We start from the raw sequence: 20,373 nt of genomic DNA, 5'->3' as shown, positions 1-20,373 counted from the left end.
AGGACTATATGGTATGTGCGGTTTAATAGACATCAACTGTTTCTAACTGCTGGGCAAGCCTGTGTCATCCCTGATAATATTAAAAATGTATGATTGAATTGCGCGCTCAAAGCAGGCCACCTTATGACACCTAATAAACAAAGCTGTCTGAATGAGTTGGAACATTCCAGAAGGAGACGCAACAATTTGTGCTGCCAGGTGTTGCTCATAACACTAATTATGACACATAGAAGCAGAGGATAGCTATTAATTATGGTTTCTCCTACTACAAACACAGGTGTCACTCAATGGTTATATCTATCTATAACAAAATCTATATCGATATATATTATATCTTATATCTTAACATGGTATGGGGTTGACACATCTAAAACGGTGCTGTGGCAAACACATGTAGACTTTTTGGGGCTCGGTGCACAGGCGTACCTCGTTTTCCTGATGACGCCCACAACAGCAAAGACATGCTGGCGGGCGGAGCGTGACAGCGTTGCGTTTCATATGTTTCTACCGTGGCCAAGAACTTCAATAACTTGGCTGCATGCCCTGCAAGCCATCAAGCACATACAACCCCACCACCGCACACACACACACACACCACACACACACACACACACACACACACACACACACACACACACACACACACACACACACACACACACACACACACACCACACACACACACACACACACACACACACACACCACACACACACACCACACACACACACACACACACCCCTCACCGCAGCCGAACCACATCTCCGCCTCAGCCCACTTTCAGCTCCGCCCCCACCGTCCTTTGTCTCTGCTCATCTTTTTTTCTCTTTGATGACTTCTCTTCCTGATCCACTTCTTGTTTGTCGTTTCAGCAGTTTTCCTGTTATCTTCCCCTCAGCCCGCATACTGACGGATAGTTTGTCCCATTCTGCCCCTCACTCTCCAACACCCCCACCCCCACACCCCCTGCCTTGCTGTATTAACATCCTTCTCCCCATTGTCCCCAAGCTTACCATTCAGCAATAATGGGCTGCACTACAGTCTGTTGTTGTTTTGAGTTGAAAAGAATAGGGTAATATATATTCTATTAATTTTCCTAAATTGTAATTTAGGTTGCTTATATTACAGCGTATGTCGGTATAATATTGTAGAGTTGTAATGAGATAGATGAGAAATGTTTCATTTGCATATCTGCGACTGATAGGCATGATGGATTCTCCGAACCAATCGGGGTAGAGATGCCCTGATTGGTCAGAAATCGATATGAACTCAGGTAGACACAGAGAACTTGAAACAGTCACAGCACATTTCACTTAATAATAGCCTGTGTGGTTGAATATGTACTATTTGTAGTTAGACAAAACTGTTGAAATATTGTAAAGGCAAAAAGTGTAAAACTATTAGCATCAAAATATAATAATGTACCAACAGTAAAATCATTAAGCAGAATGGCCCATTTCAGAACAATATATATTATATTATTGAATTATATACTATTACTATTTATGCATTAATGGGTTCATCACTTTAATGCTGTAAGTGTCACAGGTGGAGCTAATTAATCGTTGCGACGTGGGCCCATTGAGCCAGACTTTATTTGTATATAGTCATATAAACTTGATTATTTTACCTGAAGGTAAAGAATCACCTGAAGGAGTATGCTTCCCCTAGCTGCCACTAAACTAAACCTAACACTAACCCTAACCCTAACACACCTATAACTATAGCATCTTAAACAGGGCTCTTATATATACACCCTTAATGATTCACCCCCTTATCAAAGATTTCCCTTATTCTTCACAAAGGAAAAATTCCCTTCACGTAATCATTAGCTTATAGATAACTCAAAGTCAGAATTCTGAGTCAGAATGGCTTTCAGATCTGATCCTTCCGCATTCTCAGCACTAACTCCATGTGATCACTCTCCAAACCAGTCTACTGTACTCTCTGTAGGGTTTCGACAATCCCGGGCTCTATGATTAACTGTCAGACACTTCTAATCAAAGAGGGATGCTCCCACTGCAAACTATATGCTGATGCTCTGGGAATTCTGCAGCGTCTGCTTCCCGATTATGACAGCATTGGCGATCAGTCGTAAATCACGTTTACGCCTTTTCAGATCGACCATGGATGAGTCTAAACCAAGATACTTATGTGCAGTGAATACAAACAAGCATTAGTTAGCATCTTTTAAGTAGTACGTGCATCATTATTCAACCACAGTCCTTATGAAATGTTGGATTTATTCATCATGCCGACAATGGATATCAGAACTCAAAGTCTTTGTTTTGACCATTTAGTGACGTTAAAGTGTCTACTTCCATGTCTATTGTCATGTCTGCACGGGTGCAACATCATACATTCAAGTCAAAAATAATGCACAGCACTCCAGCTTGTTGGATTACAATACAATTGCCTCCTACCATGCAAATGTGTTTCCACTGTCCCCTGTTGGTGAGTTTGGAAACTAACAAATAAAAAATATGCCTTTGCATGAATGACACAATATGTCAACAGAGAAATAATTTTTCAATTTTATACAAGTGGTAAACAAAGATTTATAAAAATGCATAGCACCAAGTTGACATACAGTATGTTTAAAGGATTGAGTGTGCTTGCCAGTACAAACCCATAGCAGCTTATTAGTTCCATAGCATTCGTGCTGTTGTGTTATTTCAAACGTCTTTAATAGAAACAGTTTAACATTTTAACATAGCATTTGCTTCACATAAGTTAAAATAAAAGTTGAAAACAAATAACGAATGAAAACAAAACATAGACGATCAAAGGAAAACATGACAAATGCCCTATTGAATAAAAACTCCAGTAAAAGCTATACACCCAGCTATACAACCATAGGGTGTCTCTCCCAAATCTGTTTGTGTCTGCCTTCCATTGTCTTCCCCCTCCTATCAATTCACTGAACTGAAACCCAAGACAGCTGGGCAGTCTAGGCCAGGGGGCTTATAGGCATTGGCTTTCACTGGCCCGGCTGATTTGTATCTATGCAGACAGGGTGGAAGAGAGTTGAAGAAAGGCTGTTGAATTCTCTCGAGCCGAAAGAGAAGAAACATGTTTTTTTTGTCCCGCAACAAAGATGCTACTTGTCTCCGTTCTGATTGGACGCCACGTTAGCCGCACAGTCTTTGATCTCGCCCTTTAGCTCGGCGAGCTGTTCCGAGTGGTCGGACAGAGTGCCGCTCACCTGGGCCAGGTAGGAGTCCGAGTGTCTCTCCAGCTCCGCCCGGATCTTCTCCAGGTGCTCCGCCAGCTTCCCAGGCTGGAACACTGGCCCTCCACCTGGCTCACCCGGCTGTCTACGTCCTTCACCTCTTTCTGAACACCCAGCGTTGAGCTCCTGCACCCCTGAAGCTCCCCGGACAGCCTCCTCCTCAGGGCCACGAGCTCCCCCTTCAGCTGGGCGAGTCGCCTCTCCCCCGCCCCGAAGGCGGTGGCCTGGTGGCCGACCAGCCGGGCGATGCCGAGCATTTGGTTGGACAGCTGGTTCTCCCTCTGCTCCCAGGTCGTGTTGGCGTGACCCACTTCCTTAGCGATGTAGCTCACCGAGTCTCTCAGGCCCTTGAGCGTGCGGTTCACAGAGTTGATGTTGACCTTGAGCAGGGTGATCTCCCCCTGGACCGAGCCCTCCGTCTCCTCCTGGGCGATGCGGAGCAGCAGGTTCCGCAGGGTGCCGTTCAGGCGGTCCAGCTGGTCAGAGTGCGTGTCCAGGCGGCCGCTCACCTTCTTCTCCACCTCCCCGCACTCCTCCTCCGCCTGGGCCCCGCTCACGCCCGCCGCCACCGGGCTGGAGGGCGAGCAGGAGGAGGTGCAGAGGAGCTCCAGGTCTATCAGCTGCTTCTGGAGGCCGTCCAGGTCCCCCTCCACCCTGCGTCGCACCGACTCGATCTCCGTCTCCAGCGCCGGCACCACGTGGCCCTCCAGCAGGGCGGGCGCGGTGGCGTTGCTGAGCTCCTCCACGGCCACAAACACCCTCTCCTCCAGGGTCTTCAGCTTCTCCTCCAGCATGGTCTTGAAGCCGTCCAGACCCCCGGGGACCGCGGCCAGGCCGTCCAGCCCGCCGTCGGTGGCGTTCAGGCGGCCCTCCATGTCCACCAGGCGCGCCTCGATGAGGGTCTCCACGTGGACGCTGTGGTCGCTGAGGGCCGTCTGCAGCTGCCTCTGGGACTCGGTCAGACCCTTGACCGACTCCTCCAGGAGGAGCACGCGACGGGACAGGCTGTTCACCTGCAGGGATAGTTCAGGTCCATATCAATCGGCTTCATCACGGCAGCATTCTTCGATGGCTCATTTAAACATAGCCATTATCGATGCTCGATTACTGCATTTATAATCACTAGTTAGGTTCAACGGTTGAATCTAATGACCTTTATCTCCCTAAAATTAAAAAACATGGGTGTCCTGTCATTTCATACAAATGTTTCCATTGCAGCTTTCCCAAATAATAACAAACAAATGGCAATTTCAAGAATCGTGTCTACACATGTATGCCCCCGGTGGACCTGAGCGGCGTAGCTACCTGTCCGCAGCAGCTCTCGGTGAGAGTGAGACCCTGGATCTGAGCCTGCAGGGTGCCCAGCTCCTCCCTGATGCCCGTCTCCCTGCCGTCCAGGGACTGCTGCATCTGCTCCTGGCCATCCACGTGCTCCCTCTGGCACTGCCTCTGCACCGCCACGATCCTCTCGTCGCAGTGGCTCTCCAGTCCCGTGAGTCGCCTCTCGAAGCCGTCCAGGATGTCGGCGCGCACACCCGCCAACTTGGCGTCCAGGATTTCCTCCAGGAGGACGGAGGCCCTGGACCCCGGGACGGGCCTCCCGCTCGCCGCTTCCATCAGACTCTTGAGCTGGCCGTCGTGTCCGAGAACCATTCCCTGTGGAGGCACGGGAGGAGATCAAACACGGCTCAATCAGCCATCTCCTAGCTTTAACAATGGGAGTTCATTGGTTCCGGTCCGTGTTCCCAACTTTTACAAAATTCATCAGCTTTTTCCAACTTAAATTTAAAGACTTATCAAGGTGCATTTTTTAACTTGTAGATCCCAGTAATGAAATAAATAAATTGACTGAATTATAAAGGTTAAATAAATGTTCAACGTTCATGGTAAATGTATTGAAAAGGATTCTAACATTTCAAAAAGGCTATTAGTTTTATTGTTCACGCTGTTCACAACCAATCAACTGTCTCTATCAGAGTTTATTCATAGCCTAATAAATCATCACACTATCCATTCATGATCTACAAGCCCACAGACCTTTTGAACTAGGTTGAATGAAAAGGATTGATTGATAGAGCCAAAACATAGACATCATTAAACGATCATTACACGATAGCATTACCCCAGTACACAGGCAGCATGTCGCCATACCTGGATCTCCCAGGACGTGCGCCTTGGCCCGCAGCTCATTCTTCACCTCTGTGACCCGGCCCTCCAGGTCTCCCAGGCCGGCGAAGCCCTCCACCCCGTCCAGCCGGCCCCCCGTCCCCTCGGGGAACACCCTAAGCCCACGGAGGAGTCCACCAGCCGGGGGGAGTTGGCGAGGAGGGTGCTGAGGATCTTGGTGGTGTCCTCCCTGAGGGAGGTCCGCATGCGGTCCTCCAGGCTCACCACCATCCCGTTCAGGGTGTCCAGACCCTGGGTCAGGCGCCGCAGGTTGTCCTCCATGCGGTCCAGCCTCTCGCCGCTCACCCCGGACCCCCCAAACCTGCTGCCTGCACAGGGGACACATACAGAAACAGAGGTCAAAGACAGAGACAGAGGTCAGAGACCGAGACAGAGGTCAGAGACCGAGAGAGTTCAAAGATAGAGACAGAGGTCAAAGACTGAGGTCAAAGACAGAGACAGAGGTCAACAGAGACAGAGACAGAGATCAAAGACAGAGACAGAGGTCAAAGATAGTGACAGAGTTCAAACACAGAGACCGAGGTCAAAGACAGAGACAGAGGTCAAAGACAGAGACAGAGGTCAAATACTGAGACAGGGGTCAAATACAGAAACAGAGGCCAGAGACAGAGACAATGGTCAAAGAAAGAGGCCGAGGTCATGACGGAAACAGAGAACAAAAGGTGAGATGGTGGGCGTTTATTTGGAACGTAGTGACAAGGGTAAAATCCAAGCCAAAAGTTGTTGGGTTCAATCACCATTGTCCGCAGCCGACTTGTAGGCATCCCTGGGCAGGATGCATCTTTAAAAAAGGCTTTGCTAAATTGTAAAACTGTAGGAATTTATTACACTGCTATTTCACCAAAATACATTAATGCCCTCTCCCAGCCAATCAGAATCAGGCATTCTTAAACTAAATATAATAACATTATTATATTGCTACAAAGTAGTTTGTAAGTAATAGGACTGTTTTTGAAAGCATCCCTATGTCCTCACCTTGGTTTGGTTTCCCATTGCCATGTATGCTGGGGATGGGCCTGCCTGGCTCTATCTGGCCCTCTCCAGGTTTGTGGTCCTCGGTTGGTCTTGGACCATGGGGGTAGCCCCTCAGACCTGGTCGGTGAGGGGGAACAGCTCCCTTGGATGGGGGCAATGTGCCGTCAGGCAGGGGTGTGGAGCCATCGTGACAGTTTTCACCAGAGAATCCCGGACAACACCTCCACTCTAGCTCAGTAATGGTCTTGTGGCCGACCTTGTATGTGGGCTTGTAAAAGGTCCGGTACCTGCAGAGCACATGGAGAAGGCAACCAGTTAGCCTAAACACACTTTAAGTTTGTATTCATAGTCGTAGCTTTTGTGCATTTATATGGATTCAATAAGAGCTCTGATCCAGGGAGAATAAGTAAAGATGCAATGGGTAGATCCCATTTTGGTTAATCCATTGGATTAACTGTAGATTAGAGGGAGATAAAGACACCAAATTCAAACTAGATTTTATATTAAATTAGATAGAAAATCTTCAATTATATAGAAAGTATTTTGGCTTGTGGCTGCGTATCTATCTTGCTTTAGTTATTTTAAACAACAATCAGGTCACAATTCAAACATGCCTATTTCAATACTTATCCATTTATTCCTAGAAAAAAAATAACAGGGATGAAAATGATATAAGTTGTTTGTGTAGGCCCTTTACAGGGATAGCAATAATAATAATAATAATAAATAAAATTTATATAGCGCTTAATATGGTACTCTAAGACGCTTACAATAATTAGTTAATGCAATGCAGCAATGCATTAACGCTGACTCTCCCAGGTTTCACTCTGTTGATAATCACCACCGATAATCACAGATGTTTCCGCAGGGCAAAATCTTTTCCAAAGTAAACACCGTGGACACTAGAGGGCAGCAAATATGCATTGCTTCTTTTTAAAACGCGTAATGAGCTTGGGTTGAAAGGCGCGTACAACATGGTAAGGTAAATCATTGACTCAGAAATGTGTTTCTTAAAAAATGATATCTTAAATGAATTCTGCACAATGAAGTCTTTCTCAATTTAATATACATTTGTATTCAGACATTAGGGTTTTTCTTCACTCTTACATGACCACCGGACACTTCTGACCCCAGATGCACTTGGTGGTGTATTCTGCCTTCACGTAGGTGGCGACTCCGTCCTGCATGGTGCACGTGATGTTCCTCTGGACCACGTAGGCACAGTGGTTTCTGGAAGGAACACGATGAGCAAAGGCACTGTTAGGTATTTTTTTCTGTGGGACATATTAGCTAAAAAAAACAATGAAAGGTAATTAAATATATCCACCAAACCCTATACGGCGTAAAACTGCCTGGACAAATGATCTCAAACTCAATTGGAAACTCAATGGGCAAACACTTGTGTTCACCCTTCCGCCTGCGTTTAAGATAAAGTACTTGCCCCCCACCACAAAAAGTAAATATATTTATGAAGGCAGTATAATAAAGATCAAGAAGTTCCAAATTGACATGGTTGGATGGAAAGGCCGAAAACAACAATACCGGGCATTTGTCCAGTGAATAATCAGTGTGAAGCTAATCAGGCTTGATTAGCTGCAGGTGGAGCATCATGACCTCTGGCACCACTGTGTTGTCTGTGGTTAAAACGTGACTTATTTTGCGGCCTTGGTGTTTGTGCCTTTGATTCTCTTGCTTGTCTCTCTCCTCCCTTCATTATTTTCAACGTTTGCACTACTAATGTTGTGTTTGTCGACTTAGTACAAGTACCATCCTTGTGGTTGAATCATTCTGGTTACAGGCCGCTGTAATCGCGCCGTAAGTAACCCAATAAAGGATCTGAGGCCGATCCAACAGCGGTTTGCAATCTGGAAGCGTGAGCTTGTGTGAGCTTGTGCAAAGCCACATAAAGCGTCCCCATTATAACTATTACAGCTCTGTTGTTGCGTCAGACTGGATGGGTGTGTGATGGTGTGTGATGGTGTGTGAGTGCGTGTGTGTTTTTGTGCATGTACGTATTTTTGTGTGTGTTTCTGTATCTAAGTGTGTACTTGTGTGTGTGCAAGCGTGCATGCATGTGTGTGTGTGTGTGTGTGTGTGTGGTGTGTGTGTTGTGTGTGTGTGTGTGTGTGTGTGTGTGTGTGTGTGTGTGGTGTGTGTGTGGTGTGTGTGTGTGTGCATGCATGTGTGTGTGTGTGTGCGTTTGTTCTTTGTGGATTTGGGTGTGCGGTGTATGCGCATGCCCCTGTGTCTCTTTCACACATGTTCTCCCTTCTTTTGCCAGTGCAGTCATAGCAACTGGTAAATGTTCCGTGGCCCTGTGTGCAGCCCAGGGAACGCACTGCGCTGTGCTCTTTAGACTTACATGTGAAGCATTTTTCCCATTCGGAGGGGAGGGTCCCCTAACACATTCAGCACTTAGCAGTACTCCACAGCTGTTACAGCACAAACAGGAGTGTTTCAATAGAGGAGTGTGGGGTGGGGGGCGGCCAATATGCCAACTCAACAGGTTCTAAGGGCTAGCAGATAGGGCAGTCCGTCTGTGTGTGTGTGTATGTGTGTGTGTGTGTGTGTGTGTGTGTGTGTGTGTGTGTGTGTGTGGGCAGGCATGTGATCTTATTTGTGTGTGTGTTTGTGTGTGTGTGTGTGTGGTGTGTGTTGTGTGTGTGTGTGTGTGTGTGGTGTGTGTGTGTGTGTGTGTGGTGTGTGTGTGTGTGTGTGTGTAGGAAGGCATATGATCTTATTTGTGTGTGTTTGTGGGGGTGTTTGTGTGTCTGAGTGCAAGTCTGTGCCCGTGTGTGTGTGTGTGTGTGTGTGTGTGTGTGTGTGTGTGTGTGTGTGTGTGCATCAGTGTGCGTGCATCTGTGTGCATGCATGTGTGTGTCTGCGCGTGCATGTTTGTGTGCATGTGTGTACGCAGGTTGTTGACACATGTTAATACGGGCTGGAAGCAGCGGCAGCGGTCGGTCTGACTGAACTCTTTCATACCAGACTGACAACCTGTTGCCAAATCATGTGCTCGTAAGTGGTAAGCCAGAATGTGGTGACTTGATGTGGTATTATTGGATGTTTTTAAAGTACTCAAGCATGACACATGTCACGTTTTGGTGAAGTGAACTTCACTTGAAAAATAAACACCACACAGAAGGGGCGGGGGGTGGGGTGGGTCGGGGGTGGGGGGGGGGGGTGGGGGGTGGGGTGGGGGGGGGTGGGGGGGGGGGGCTTGGGGTAGGCAAAGGGCGAAGGTTAACTCAATGTTATTCAGTGAATATCTTCATTCCTGTGAAGCGTTGGTCGACGAGCGTCTAGTGAATCTAGATTTAATAGCTTCTTTCCAAAGCATAAAACACAGGTAGTGGCTCAATGTGTTTGCACCGTGCGACTACCAGACCAGACACATTCAGGCACCTGTCTGAGAGCTGATGGAGAGCAAGCTGTGTGTGTGTCTGACACTGACATGACCAGCAGAGTCAAAACTGATCCCTTTTGTTTGACAGGTGCACATCTGGGAAGAGCTTTTGACCTTCAGACCAACAGAATGCAACGCATGCATGCATGCACGCACAAACACACACACGCACTTGCACGCACACACACACACACATAGACACACACATACCAGAAGCAGACAGCATGGTGTGCAGGAATCCAGATGTACCAAAAAAAATGCTCCTCTCCCACTCTTAATATTTCTACATTTCTTCTTTTCACTCCCTTTTGCACCTAGACACTTAATGCTCCACTCCATCATGCTATCTTAGCACACTTTTATCACTCAAACCTGGGGGAACAGGTTTGTTTCACTTTTCTTTTGCTTCATATTTGCTTGCACCAATCGTGTTGCTGGAGGAGGGGATCTATAAGGGACTAATTGACAATCAGAAACTCTGTCAGCAATAGTTATCTGTCTGTAAAGGTATTAAATCAACACTGACAGTATCGACCGGTCACTGTAACTAATAAAATGCCGTGGCATTATTAAAGTCCACTTGAGAAAGCTTCATCCACTTGCGCAAATGAGTTTTCATCAGTAGAAAGGAAACAAATAACAAAGCGTAATTCCGCCCCTTGCAGTTTCTGGGTTCGGGTCCAGGCTCTGTGCCGTCTCTGACCACAAGTTCTGCTATACATATTAGGAGTGCTGGAGCTGAGATTAAGCACACAGAGCCCTTGCTGCTTTAGCAGTGAGAGTGTTTTGATGAACCCTCTCTCTCTGTATGCTACAGACTGGGGTCTGGGGCTGCCAGGGGTCAGGTGCTGTGCACTGGCAGAATAGGATCTAAGAGAACTGAATGAGACACAGACATACTTGGATGGTTGTGATGAGCTGTAGGCAAGGCGCAACCTATGGTTGAATTGTGTGGCCTAGTAGATGCATTCACAAGTGTATTCAGTATGCATGCACACAAGCATGCACAACTGAGTACACGTACACACAGACTCACACAGACAAACACACACAAATAAGCATGTTTACATGCACAAACACACATTCACAAACAAACACAAATGCATTCTGACACACACTGCTTTCACATTTGAAACAGATTGTTTTGAATGCTTTGAAATATGATTTTTATAGTGACAAGCATTTCCACATGCGAGTTTGATCACTCCAGCAGCACAGCTGCACACTATGAGGGTTGTGGAAACCAACACCAAAGTACAGCTTCTAGCTTGAATTAGCTCAATGATGGAGGACACACACAGAAAATATTTCCAGGAGCACGTGGGCCTCACTGACAGAGATCCCACCGCATCAGAGGTCAGCTTCACAGCATGGCAGGGCAGACATCTGAAACTATCTGTAAGGGCATTAAGTGGTCACATGCAACCAAGAGAAAGGAACAGGACAGAATAACAGTTGCTTAGGTGTTCTTTCTCTCCCTGTCTCTCTCTGCCTCACTTGTGCTGTGTGTGTGTGTGTGTGTGTGTGTGTGTGTGTGTGTGGTGTGTGTGTGTGTGTGTGTGTGTGTGTGTGTGTGTGTGTGTGTGTGTGTGTGTGTTTGTGTATGTGCAAATGTGTGCGTATCTGAACATTTGCGTTATTGTAAACAATAATGTATGCATGTGAGGGCTCAAGGTCTTGGCGTGCACGTAACCAGATTACTCATCGTTCTGTCTGTTATTGGGTTGTGCTGTATATCCACAGTGGGGGCTTATGGTGAGGTCACCTGTGGCTAGCCTGGCACTCCCTAGCTAGCCTGCGATGGAAGGTGCTCATGGTAACCCCTAAAGGAATATAGATGATCGATGGTCACGTTCCTGCACTGACACCCGTCTTCACCGGTGATATTTCATTCCATTCCGGTGATATTCAACACGCCGGCGGGAAAGGAAAAAATAAAAGGCAGGGAAATGTAGTTTTTATGCGTTAGTCACACCTCATCTGTCAAGATGCAACTGGTTTAGGTTAGGTCTGTTGGGGTAGGGTGTTGCTCATCTCTCAGATCGGGTCTGTAGCTCGGGCTGTGACGAAACCACAGAGAACAGTGCAGTTCCAGTAAACAAGATAGATAAAGGTACATGCAATCAATGAATACATCAACATATATACATTTTTGTATACGTTCCTAGCCTGTGTCATCAGTCATTTATAATCTGCTTTTCATAATCTGGTGCTCTGAGATTGGAATTAAACTTGTTTTTGGGTATCAGAAAGCCACTAAACAAATTTTAGTAGTCTTTCAACAACCGTTAATATTATTTTTACAATGCACTTGAAAAAAAAAAAACGGCTGAGCAAAACATGAGCCCACCCTAGCCTCCCGGCAACGCCCACCTTTGTCACCCATCAAGGTAAATAAACTCAGTCCTTGTTCAGAGTGAGTAATGCCACCCCCCCCTTCATAACACTAGGGCTCTCCATGCCAGAAGCCTGTCTCCAGACCGTGTCATTTTTTAACTCCAGGTCTGGTCCCTCTGTAAATATTTCCAGTATAAAGTTTCACTTCAGAAATCCCAGCACAGGGTTCCCTCCTGGGAACAGCAGCATTCCCATCTCAAGATGCTCACATGGAGCGCTTTAGCACATAATATTGTTGCTTCTGGACCCGCCCTTTGCTGCTATTGTCCAAACCAAATGCCCCACTCTCTCGTAGCGTTGGACCATCCTGTTGTATTTGTCTTATGTTAGTTGTTTGGATCCTTATATCATTTCATGGCCTTTCTTACACGTGTTCATGATGTTTCTGTCGTCACAATTTGCTCCCTTATAGTACTGCTTTGTCCTGCGTTGCGATTGGTGCTTTTGACGCTCTGGACCATGAAGCCCCGCCCCCCTTCACTCCTGCCCAGCTGGTCACCTGCGAGTTCAAGACTGTTTGATCCCAGACCCGATACCGCCGGCCCGGACAGATTTATGACCGGGGGGGCGTCCCTTAAGGTGGACCGTGGAATCCATAACAGGTCATTTGACATAGCAACGTCATTTCTGTGGGCTAATAATCTCCCAGGAGGCTCGCCGTTTCCTTCTATGGGTTTTTAATGAAACTCTATTTCTCTCCAACTGGCAGGTCTCACGAGTCCCGGGGTGCGAGGTTGATTGACACTGTTGTTACTGCTAATTAACCGGGCAGTGATACTCCCAGCCCTAGGACCCAGGACCCAGAGGGATCATTCTGACAGGTGGAGGCACGAGGTCAACTTAGAGCCAGCCACGGCTATAGCTATAGGCTTTAAGGTTGAACACCATATTTTGGGATTGAAACACCTGATGATGAACTTAGATCACTTGGATAGGAAACCCTGCCCTGTTGTGAGAGGAATAGAGTAGATCAGACGTTGTATCTGTCGTTCAGCCGATATAGTCATGTCCATTCTCTGTCGTCATGTTTTCTTCAGGAGTATGCTAAGAAGCAAAACTGCCAGTAGTAAAACCATTCCAATAACTTTGTTATAATCCTCTGGCATTTCCTGAGGTAAGAAATCTGCTCCGGGTAAGAAGTTCTGAAGGATTTTTTAAGAAACTGTAATACCAGTATTAAGTCAAGGAAATGCCAGGCTACTTATAATCGGGATCTAGTCCTACTTAATTACTCTAAAGTCTGATTTGGAGGCTAATAACTGACTTTCAAAAAATTTGACTGTCAGTTCCATTTAGCTGTTTTCACCAACTAAATGAGTGAGGTTTGAAACTCGTGAAACCAAACTCAGAGTCAAAGGCCGGATACTTTGAAGTAGGATCCAAAAGAGAAGTAAGGGCTAAGGAGGGGAGCAAGAGCCTTAGATCTGGAACAGAAGAGCAGCCGTCGTCGACGTCAGCCTGTCGTGACCCTGAGCAGAGATCGGCTGCTTGCTCTCCTTCCATCATGACCCACTTGATCTCCGCCAACCCCGTCACCTTTACCCCCCTTGACCTGTGTCCAATTCATCAAGCCGTGGAAGCCGTTCAGAAAATGTTTTGTTTTGGCTAGGAGCATCAATATATTGGGTCGCAGGAAAACAAACCGAATATACTAAGAATGCAAACAAAAACAGCACAAGTAACTTAAACATGGCATGTGGATTTTTAGATGGGTTTTAACTGCAGATCGGGTAGAAGTTGTAAGTTCATTGGCATTTTGTACATGATGAGATGTCACGGTGGCTGAATGCAACATTGAACTTGACTTGACTGTGACTACAATATGCCATATGCCATCGCTGAATATCAGACAAAACAATAATAGACAAATGTTGAGAGTAACACAACACAACAGCTGTGGAATTGTAAATAGAATAGGGTGGATAAAGAGTGGGTGGCTTGTTATTTCCACTGACACTGTGTGATCGGTATGTCATCGTTAGGTTTCACACGCTTGTAAATGAGTACAAACACACACACATAAACACACACACATACACAAACACACACACACACACACACACACACACAGACACACAGATCATCAAGAAACACAACTGGGAGTGCACAAAGTAAAAGTAGCGAGTCATGCACACCCTCAACACACATGCACACCCAGAAAGAGAACTGAAAAACCCAGAGCAAGCGAGTGCACATGCAAGCAAAGCACAAAAACAAACACACTCTCCTCCACACACGTTTTGGCACACGTGCGATCGTGCGCTTTCTATTTCCACTGAGCAGGCAGACCAACAACTGAGCTCATGTGTCGTGCACTGCTGTGTGTGAACAGACCTCCCCCCCTTAGGGGCTAGCTATGTCCAGCATGGGTCAAGTCACCTCACACAAACACTACTGTGGGGGTGACCTCAAACATGATGTCTCATGGAAGAATGTTATGACTAACCCCCCCCCCCCCCCCAACACACACACACACACACACACACACACACACACACACACACACACACACACACACACACACACACACACACACACACACACACACACACACACTGTCCACAAACTCCTATTCCCCTCTCTCCTCTCCCCTCTCTAAATATGAAAGAATATGTTTTACTATAGATGGTTGAAGCCTGCTGGTTGCCGACATGGAATAGAGAGTAACCCTAGAAGATGGACTGCATGGGGGCTGCTTTGACCTTGGGGGATCGTCTGAGAGGTAGCCATTAAGGCACATAGGTGTATTGGGTGGTGTGTTGTTTGTGTGTGTGTGTGTGTGTGTGTGTGTGTGTGTGTATTTCTGTGTGTATATTTGTCCATTTGTGTGTGTGTGTGTAAACACAAACGTGTGTGTTTGTTTGTATTTGTGTGTGTGTGTGTGTCTGTATGTGTATGTATTTGTGTGCGTGTGTGTGTGTCTCTGTGTGTGTATATTTGTATGTATTTCTGTGTTTGTGTGTGTTTGTGTGTGCGTGTGTGTGTGGTGTTCTGGTATTAATAGATGTGTTGGCGCCAATGTCGCCAAGGTAAACAGTCTCGTGCCAGACTGTCACATGCTGCCCACATACATTCATCTTCATGCGACACGTAGCATCCACATTAACACCTCCAAGGGAGGAATATAAGTCTATATATATAGCGCTTAAGACGCAGAGTGATAAACGGTGATGACTGAGTATGCAAAAGTGAATGAGGGGGATCAGAGAAGAATAGTTATAATGTTAGTTCAGGTCATAGATATTTAGGAAATGTTTACCATGAAGGACTTCGCTTTAAATCAAAGATTGTTGTGGTGATGTATAGAGGATGTTAACAATAGATACAATACAATAATTACAACAATAGAAAAATGTGATTGAGAAATTGGAAAGAAATTGGCTTTGGGCGATCTGGCTGATAAAACTATTATTCAAACATTGAGTTGACATTTTTATCATTTTTCATGAATGAGTCGGTAGGGGTTAGGCATCTTGCTGAATGATGGACCTCAAACATTAGGGATTTAACCCAGAACCATTGGGTAGGAGTAGATGTCTCTCTAACATCACAGGTCTGGGGTCCTACTATCACAGGTCTGGGGGTCGTACCACTACAGGTCTGGGGTCGTACCACTACTGGTCTAGGGGTCGTACCACTACAGGTCTGGGGGTTGTACCACTACAAGTCTGGGGTTCCATCACTACAGGTCTGGGGGTCGTACCACTACAGGTCTGGGGTTCTACCATTACAGGTCTTAGGTCCGAGCATTACAGATCTGAGGTCCTACATGCAAGGCAGAGCTGGGTCGTGGAGAGTCTGCGACCCAGCAGACCAAAGCCATTCTCTGGTGGGGGAGGGCAAGCAAAGAGAGTCATGGGATGGAAAAGTGACATGAACCCGACGGCTCTGATGGGCCAAATATCACTCACCACCCTCAGGGCAAAAATAATCTCTGCAAATACGAGTCTCTGTTTCATCACGTAGCTTCACGACTTAATAATACATCGCATTGTGATTCCTCCTCTGCTTATTTGGTTTAACTGTCACGTAATAGCGATAGTGTTTTCATTGGGCTGGATTCACTGATTAAAATGGAAAAATATGTACATTTGAAGCCATTGTTGCTATTGGCTGAAAACTGAATTGATCAATCTTTGCCCAGGACCCTGACGTCTGCCAATGGACTGTTGCTTTTACGTAGCTGGTGAGTTGCACCACTCCCTTCTGGGCCAGGGGTACCCGCTTGCTCTGTAAGTCTGCTGAACGTCTGTCTTTAACTCAGTCCCACACACACACTCTCGCACACACACATCACATCTCAGATCAATATTCCTGTCGCCAGATCTGCACCCCCTTCACCCCTTCCCTCCCCTGTAGCACGAAGCCCACAAGGATGGCTTTGTTTTCAACCATGCCCTGTGGCATTGTCGCGGCGCTACAGGCTAATGTTTACCCTGGACCGCAGATGGTTTAAAGTGTGAACCGCAGCGCGGGGCCGCTGGTGTCGGGGGCCAGAGGAAAAACAGAGAGGCACTTCACGACTCGCTGAGTGAACCCCGGCTAGAACGGCTAACCAAAGCCATACTCTCGTAATCGGCCAGTGACATGTGCTGCCCGTGGAGGGATACAGTGCAGGCGGGGGTCCCCGATCGCAATACCCCAGCACTCAGAGGACTCACTTGGAAGCCCGGGGTAAAAAAAATGCGAAACACATATATTTCTATTGGCAGAGAAATGAACCCCCCCCCCCTCTCCCCCCCCCCCCCCCTCTCCCCACTCTGTGACAGCCTCAGACCCCAGACGACCAGGCTCTCGGACATTACTTGTGACGCGTCATGGGCTTGTTGGGTATGAGCTGGGGGTTGACGCCAGCCTTGAACAGGTTGAATCGGTTTCCATAGAAGGGGTTGACATGGCCTCCGTAATACGTCCCTTTGCCGTCCACCGCGGCCAGCCACGCCGTGAGGAGCACCGCGGGTAAGAGCGCCACCAGACGTCCCATCTCGGCCCCTGGTTTGGTTTAGTTTCACTTTGTGGCCGACGAACAGCAGCTTTTGGTTTTTAAAGTCCTCAAGCTAGAAAATCGACAAGGAGTGTGTGGGTGCCGTGGCTGGCTGGACGCAGGGACGTGTTGGAGGGGTCCCGCCGTGTGTGCGGAGCGGTCCTGTTGTTCAGCAGGCCGGGGGGATGCGTGGAGCCCAAACAGCTGGAGGATCTGCAGCATCTCGCCCCGAACGTCTTCAGCTCTCGCTCTCCGGCAGCACACTCAAGTGCACAGTGAGAGAGAGAGAGAGGGAGAACTATCCAAGGAAGGGAAAAAAAAGGGTGGGGGAAAAAAAAGGCATGAGGGGCAAGGAACACACAACAAAGGTGTGCTGGAGGAGGCGGGGGAGGAGGTCGGGGGTGGGGGGGGGGGGCAGAGAGAGGAGAGAGGAGAGAGAGAGAGAGAGAGAGAGGGAGAGAGGACCAGATGAGGGGGGGGAAAAAGGAAATACAGGGCTGGTGTGCGTGTGTTTATGTGTGAGTGTGTGGTGTGTGAGTGAGTGAGAGTGTGAGTTTTAGAACCAAACACACTTCAGTAACACGTGTGTGTGTGTGTGTACGTGTGTGCGTGTGTGTGTTTGTGTGTTGTGCGTATTTGTGTGTTGCAGTGTGCGTGAACGTGTGAGTATGTGTATGTGTGTGTGTGTATGTATGTCTAAGAACTGGTGACTAGGCTAAGCCCCCCAAGTTCTGTGCACTGTGTATGTGAGTGTTTCGGTGTGTGTGTGGGTGTGTGTGTGTGTGTGTGTGTGTGTGTGTGTGCTTGTCTGTGTGTAAGTGAGAGAGAGAGAGAGCGAGAGAGGGAGAGGGAGAAAGTAGCCTGCTACCCCACACTGCCTCTGAAGGGGCCGGCAGACAGACAGCCCCCATTTACATATCCCACCCCAACTCAGCTCAGACTGCGCTGCATACAGGGGGACAGCCCATAATGTGTCTTTCGCTCAAGTCCTCTCTCTCTGAAACACACACAGAATTGCATACACATGAAAAGGCTTCTGGTTGTTACCAACAGATCGACCCCATCATAATCTCTGTCTCACATCACTCTCTTATCTCTCTCTTTCCCTCCGTCTCTCGCTGCGTCACATTCCCTCGCCCCCGCTCGCACTCTCCACTCATGTGTTGCCTACCTTCAATCAGTCGGCTCGCCGCAGGCCTCTCAGAAATGTTTTTGACTATTTTCAGTTGTAAGGGGAGCAGCTGTACATCAAAACGGGGGGTGCGGGCGGTTTCCAGTGTGCAGTGCCGTGTGCAGGGCTCTGGCGTGCCCAGCTCAGACGACACCGCTCCAGAGACAATGGACCACCTCCTCGCCACAGTCCCTCATTAGAATTCCAGACCAAGGCTTCAGTTTATATCTACCCCCCCCCCCCCCCCCCTCCTGTCCCTGTCCCCCAACTACTAACTGCCAAACTATTCCAAATATTCAGAAAATTGTCAAGAGGAGAAAATGAATACAGTAATGGAATAGATTTGTTTGAACTCTTACTTTGCCCATGAGGAGAGAGTAGTTCACTCAAATGTGGGTATAAACACAAAGCCTATTTCAGCCTATTCATACTATTCAAAAACGTTTTCTACTTTAAAAACGGCACTAAAATGTCTAGTTGTTTGCAACTGCAGCCATTAAAACGGCTCATCTTTGAATATTCAGTGTGTTTGTGTGTGGTGTGTGTGTGTGTGTGTGTGTGTGTGTGTGTGTATGCATGCGTCTGTGTCTGCGTGTTTGTGTTTGTGTGTGTGCATGCGTGTGTGTGTGTGTTTGTGTGTGTGTGTGTGTGTGGTGTGTGTGTGTGTGTGTATGCATGTGTGCATGTGTGCGTGTGTGTGTGTGTGTGTGTGTGGTGTGTGGTGTGTGTTTGTGGTGTTGTGTGTGTGTTGTGGTGTGTGCTTGTGTTTGTCTTCATGGGACAGTGGGGCCCAGACAGTGGTTTGCAGAGACACAGTTGTCTCAAGGACCCTCTTTGTTTGGCCGGCTGCCCTAAGATGTCTCTTCTCACCTGGGTGTTGATGACCCCCGTTTGCCCCCACTGTTGACTCTTCATTTACCGGTCATTGTGAAAGGAAAACACACAGCGGGCCCCTGAATACACAGCACACACGCAAACAACAGGGAAGATGCCTGAAATGTCCCAGACTGCTTCACAGGAGCGATGGCAAAGGTTTCAAATGCACAGGGCTGGGGAGGCTCCCACGAAATACCATCATACACACTTGGTTGAACTGCTTTCCTCTGTAACCTGTTAACTTATACACAACACAGTCTTTCAATGGCTGCTGGCGTTTCAGAAGAAGTATTGTTTTATTCAGTGATGGATACAAAAGCACAGGAACAGGCTAAACTGAGGCATTTCCGAGATGATTTTTGATTTTGTTTCTTTCAGAGAAAACAATCATTATTTAAAAAAATACAGAGATCTAATCATGTCTACATCCATGCTGACAAGGCCAGAGGCTAACAAGTTCCAAAAGGAGGATATTGAGAAGGAAACTGGAAGAGCTATAAATGTTAGTGATGATCTTATAGGTTTCTGTCTCCTAACACTAATTTTGCCATGCCAAGTCTCTTTATCTTTATGGTATTAGTACAACATCTGTGAAGATTACAGATTAACATTGTTCTTATCATAGGTAGATCACTATCATATATTCAACAGAAATATATTCAACAGAAAATAAACGCTTTTCTGCGCTGAATATATCTGGCCCTTGAGATTGTCCTCCTGACACAAGTCAGTGTCATGTATCCCAAACCGTAAAACTTCTCCAAAGCTTTTTCATTTCCCCCTTTTCACTTTATGGCAGGATTATATGTTTGTTTTCTCCTTGTGAATTATAATCTTAACCCTATATATATATATGTCTAGGGAAAAATCCTCAAAATGTTTTTTTAACCGACCCCTCAACTTTTTTATCATCCTGAACCCCTCAGTGACTCTATCTAGCTCTTTGGTGAGGTTTTAAACTGACATGGTTCACTTTGATTGAGTTACAGGGTTACAGTAGAAAAAAAGCACTTCTATACTGTGGCGTCAAGGCGCCAAAGTGCCCTTAAATTCACAACAAAGAAGATAAATGCTGGGTAGTCCTATGTTCCCTATTCCCATGTCTGCTAGACCGAACCACAGAACAGGCCCACAATGAACACAAT

General features: G+C 47.0%; 1 protein-coding gene across 1 annotated transcript; it reads right to left on the bottom strand.

Annotated features, from left to right (window-relative positions):
- Positions 1 to 1,954: 1,954 nt before the first annotated feature.
- LOC130382351 (EMILIN-3-like) lies at positions 1,955 to 17,323 on the bottom strand. Its single transcript, XM_056590044.1, is given in 8 exon segments — positions 1,955 to 3,276; positions 3,279 to 4,245; positions 4,538 to 4,888; positions 5,400 to 5,512; positions 5,515 to 5,727; positions 6,395 to 6,681; positions 7,502 to 7,624; positions 17,003 to 17,323. Coding segments are annotated over 8 exon segments (2,409 nt in total). The 5' UTR covers positions 17,182 to 17,323; the 3' UTR covers positions 1,955 to 3,100.
- Positions 17,324 to 20,373: the final 3,050 nt, after the last annotated feature.

Source organism: Gadus chalcogrammus, chromosome 1 (genome assembly GCF_026213295.1).
Source record: "Gadus chalcogrammus isolate NIFS_2021 chromosome 1, NIFS_Gcha_1.0, whole genome shotgun sequence".
Lineage (NCBI taxonomy): Eukaryota > Metazoa > Chordata > Actinopteri > Gadiformes > Gadidae > Gadus > Gadus chalcogrammus.
This window is presented reverse-complemented; position numbering and strand designations above follow the sequence as displayed.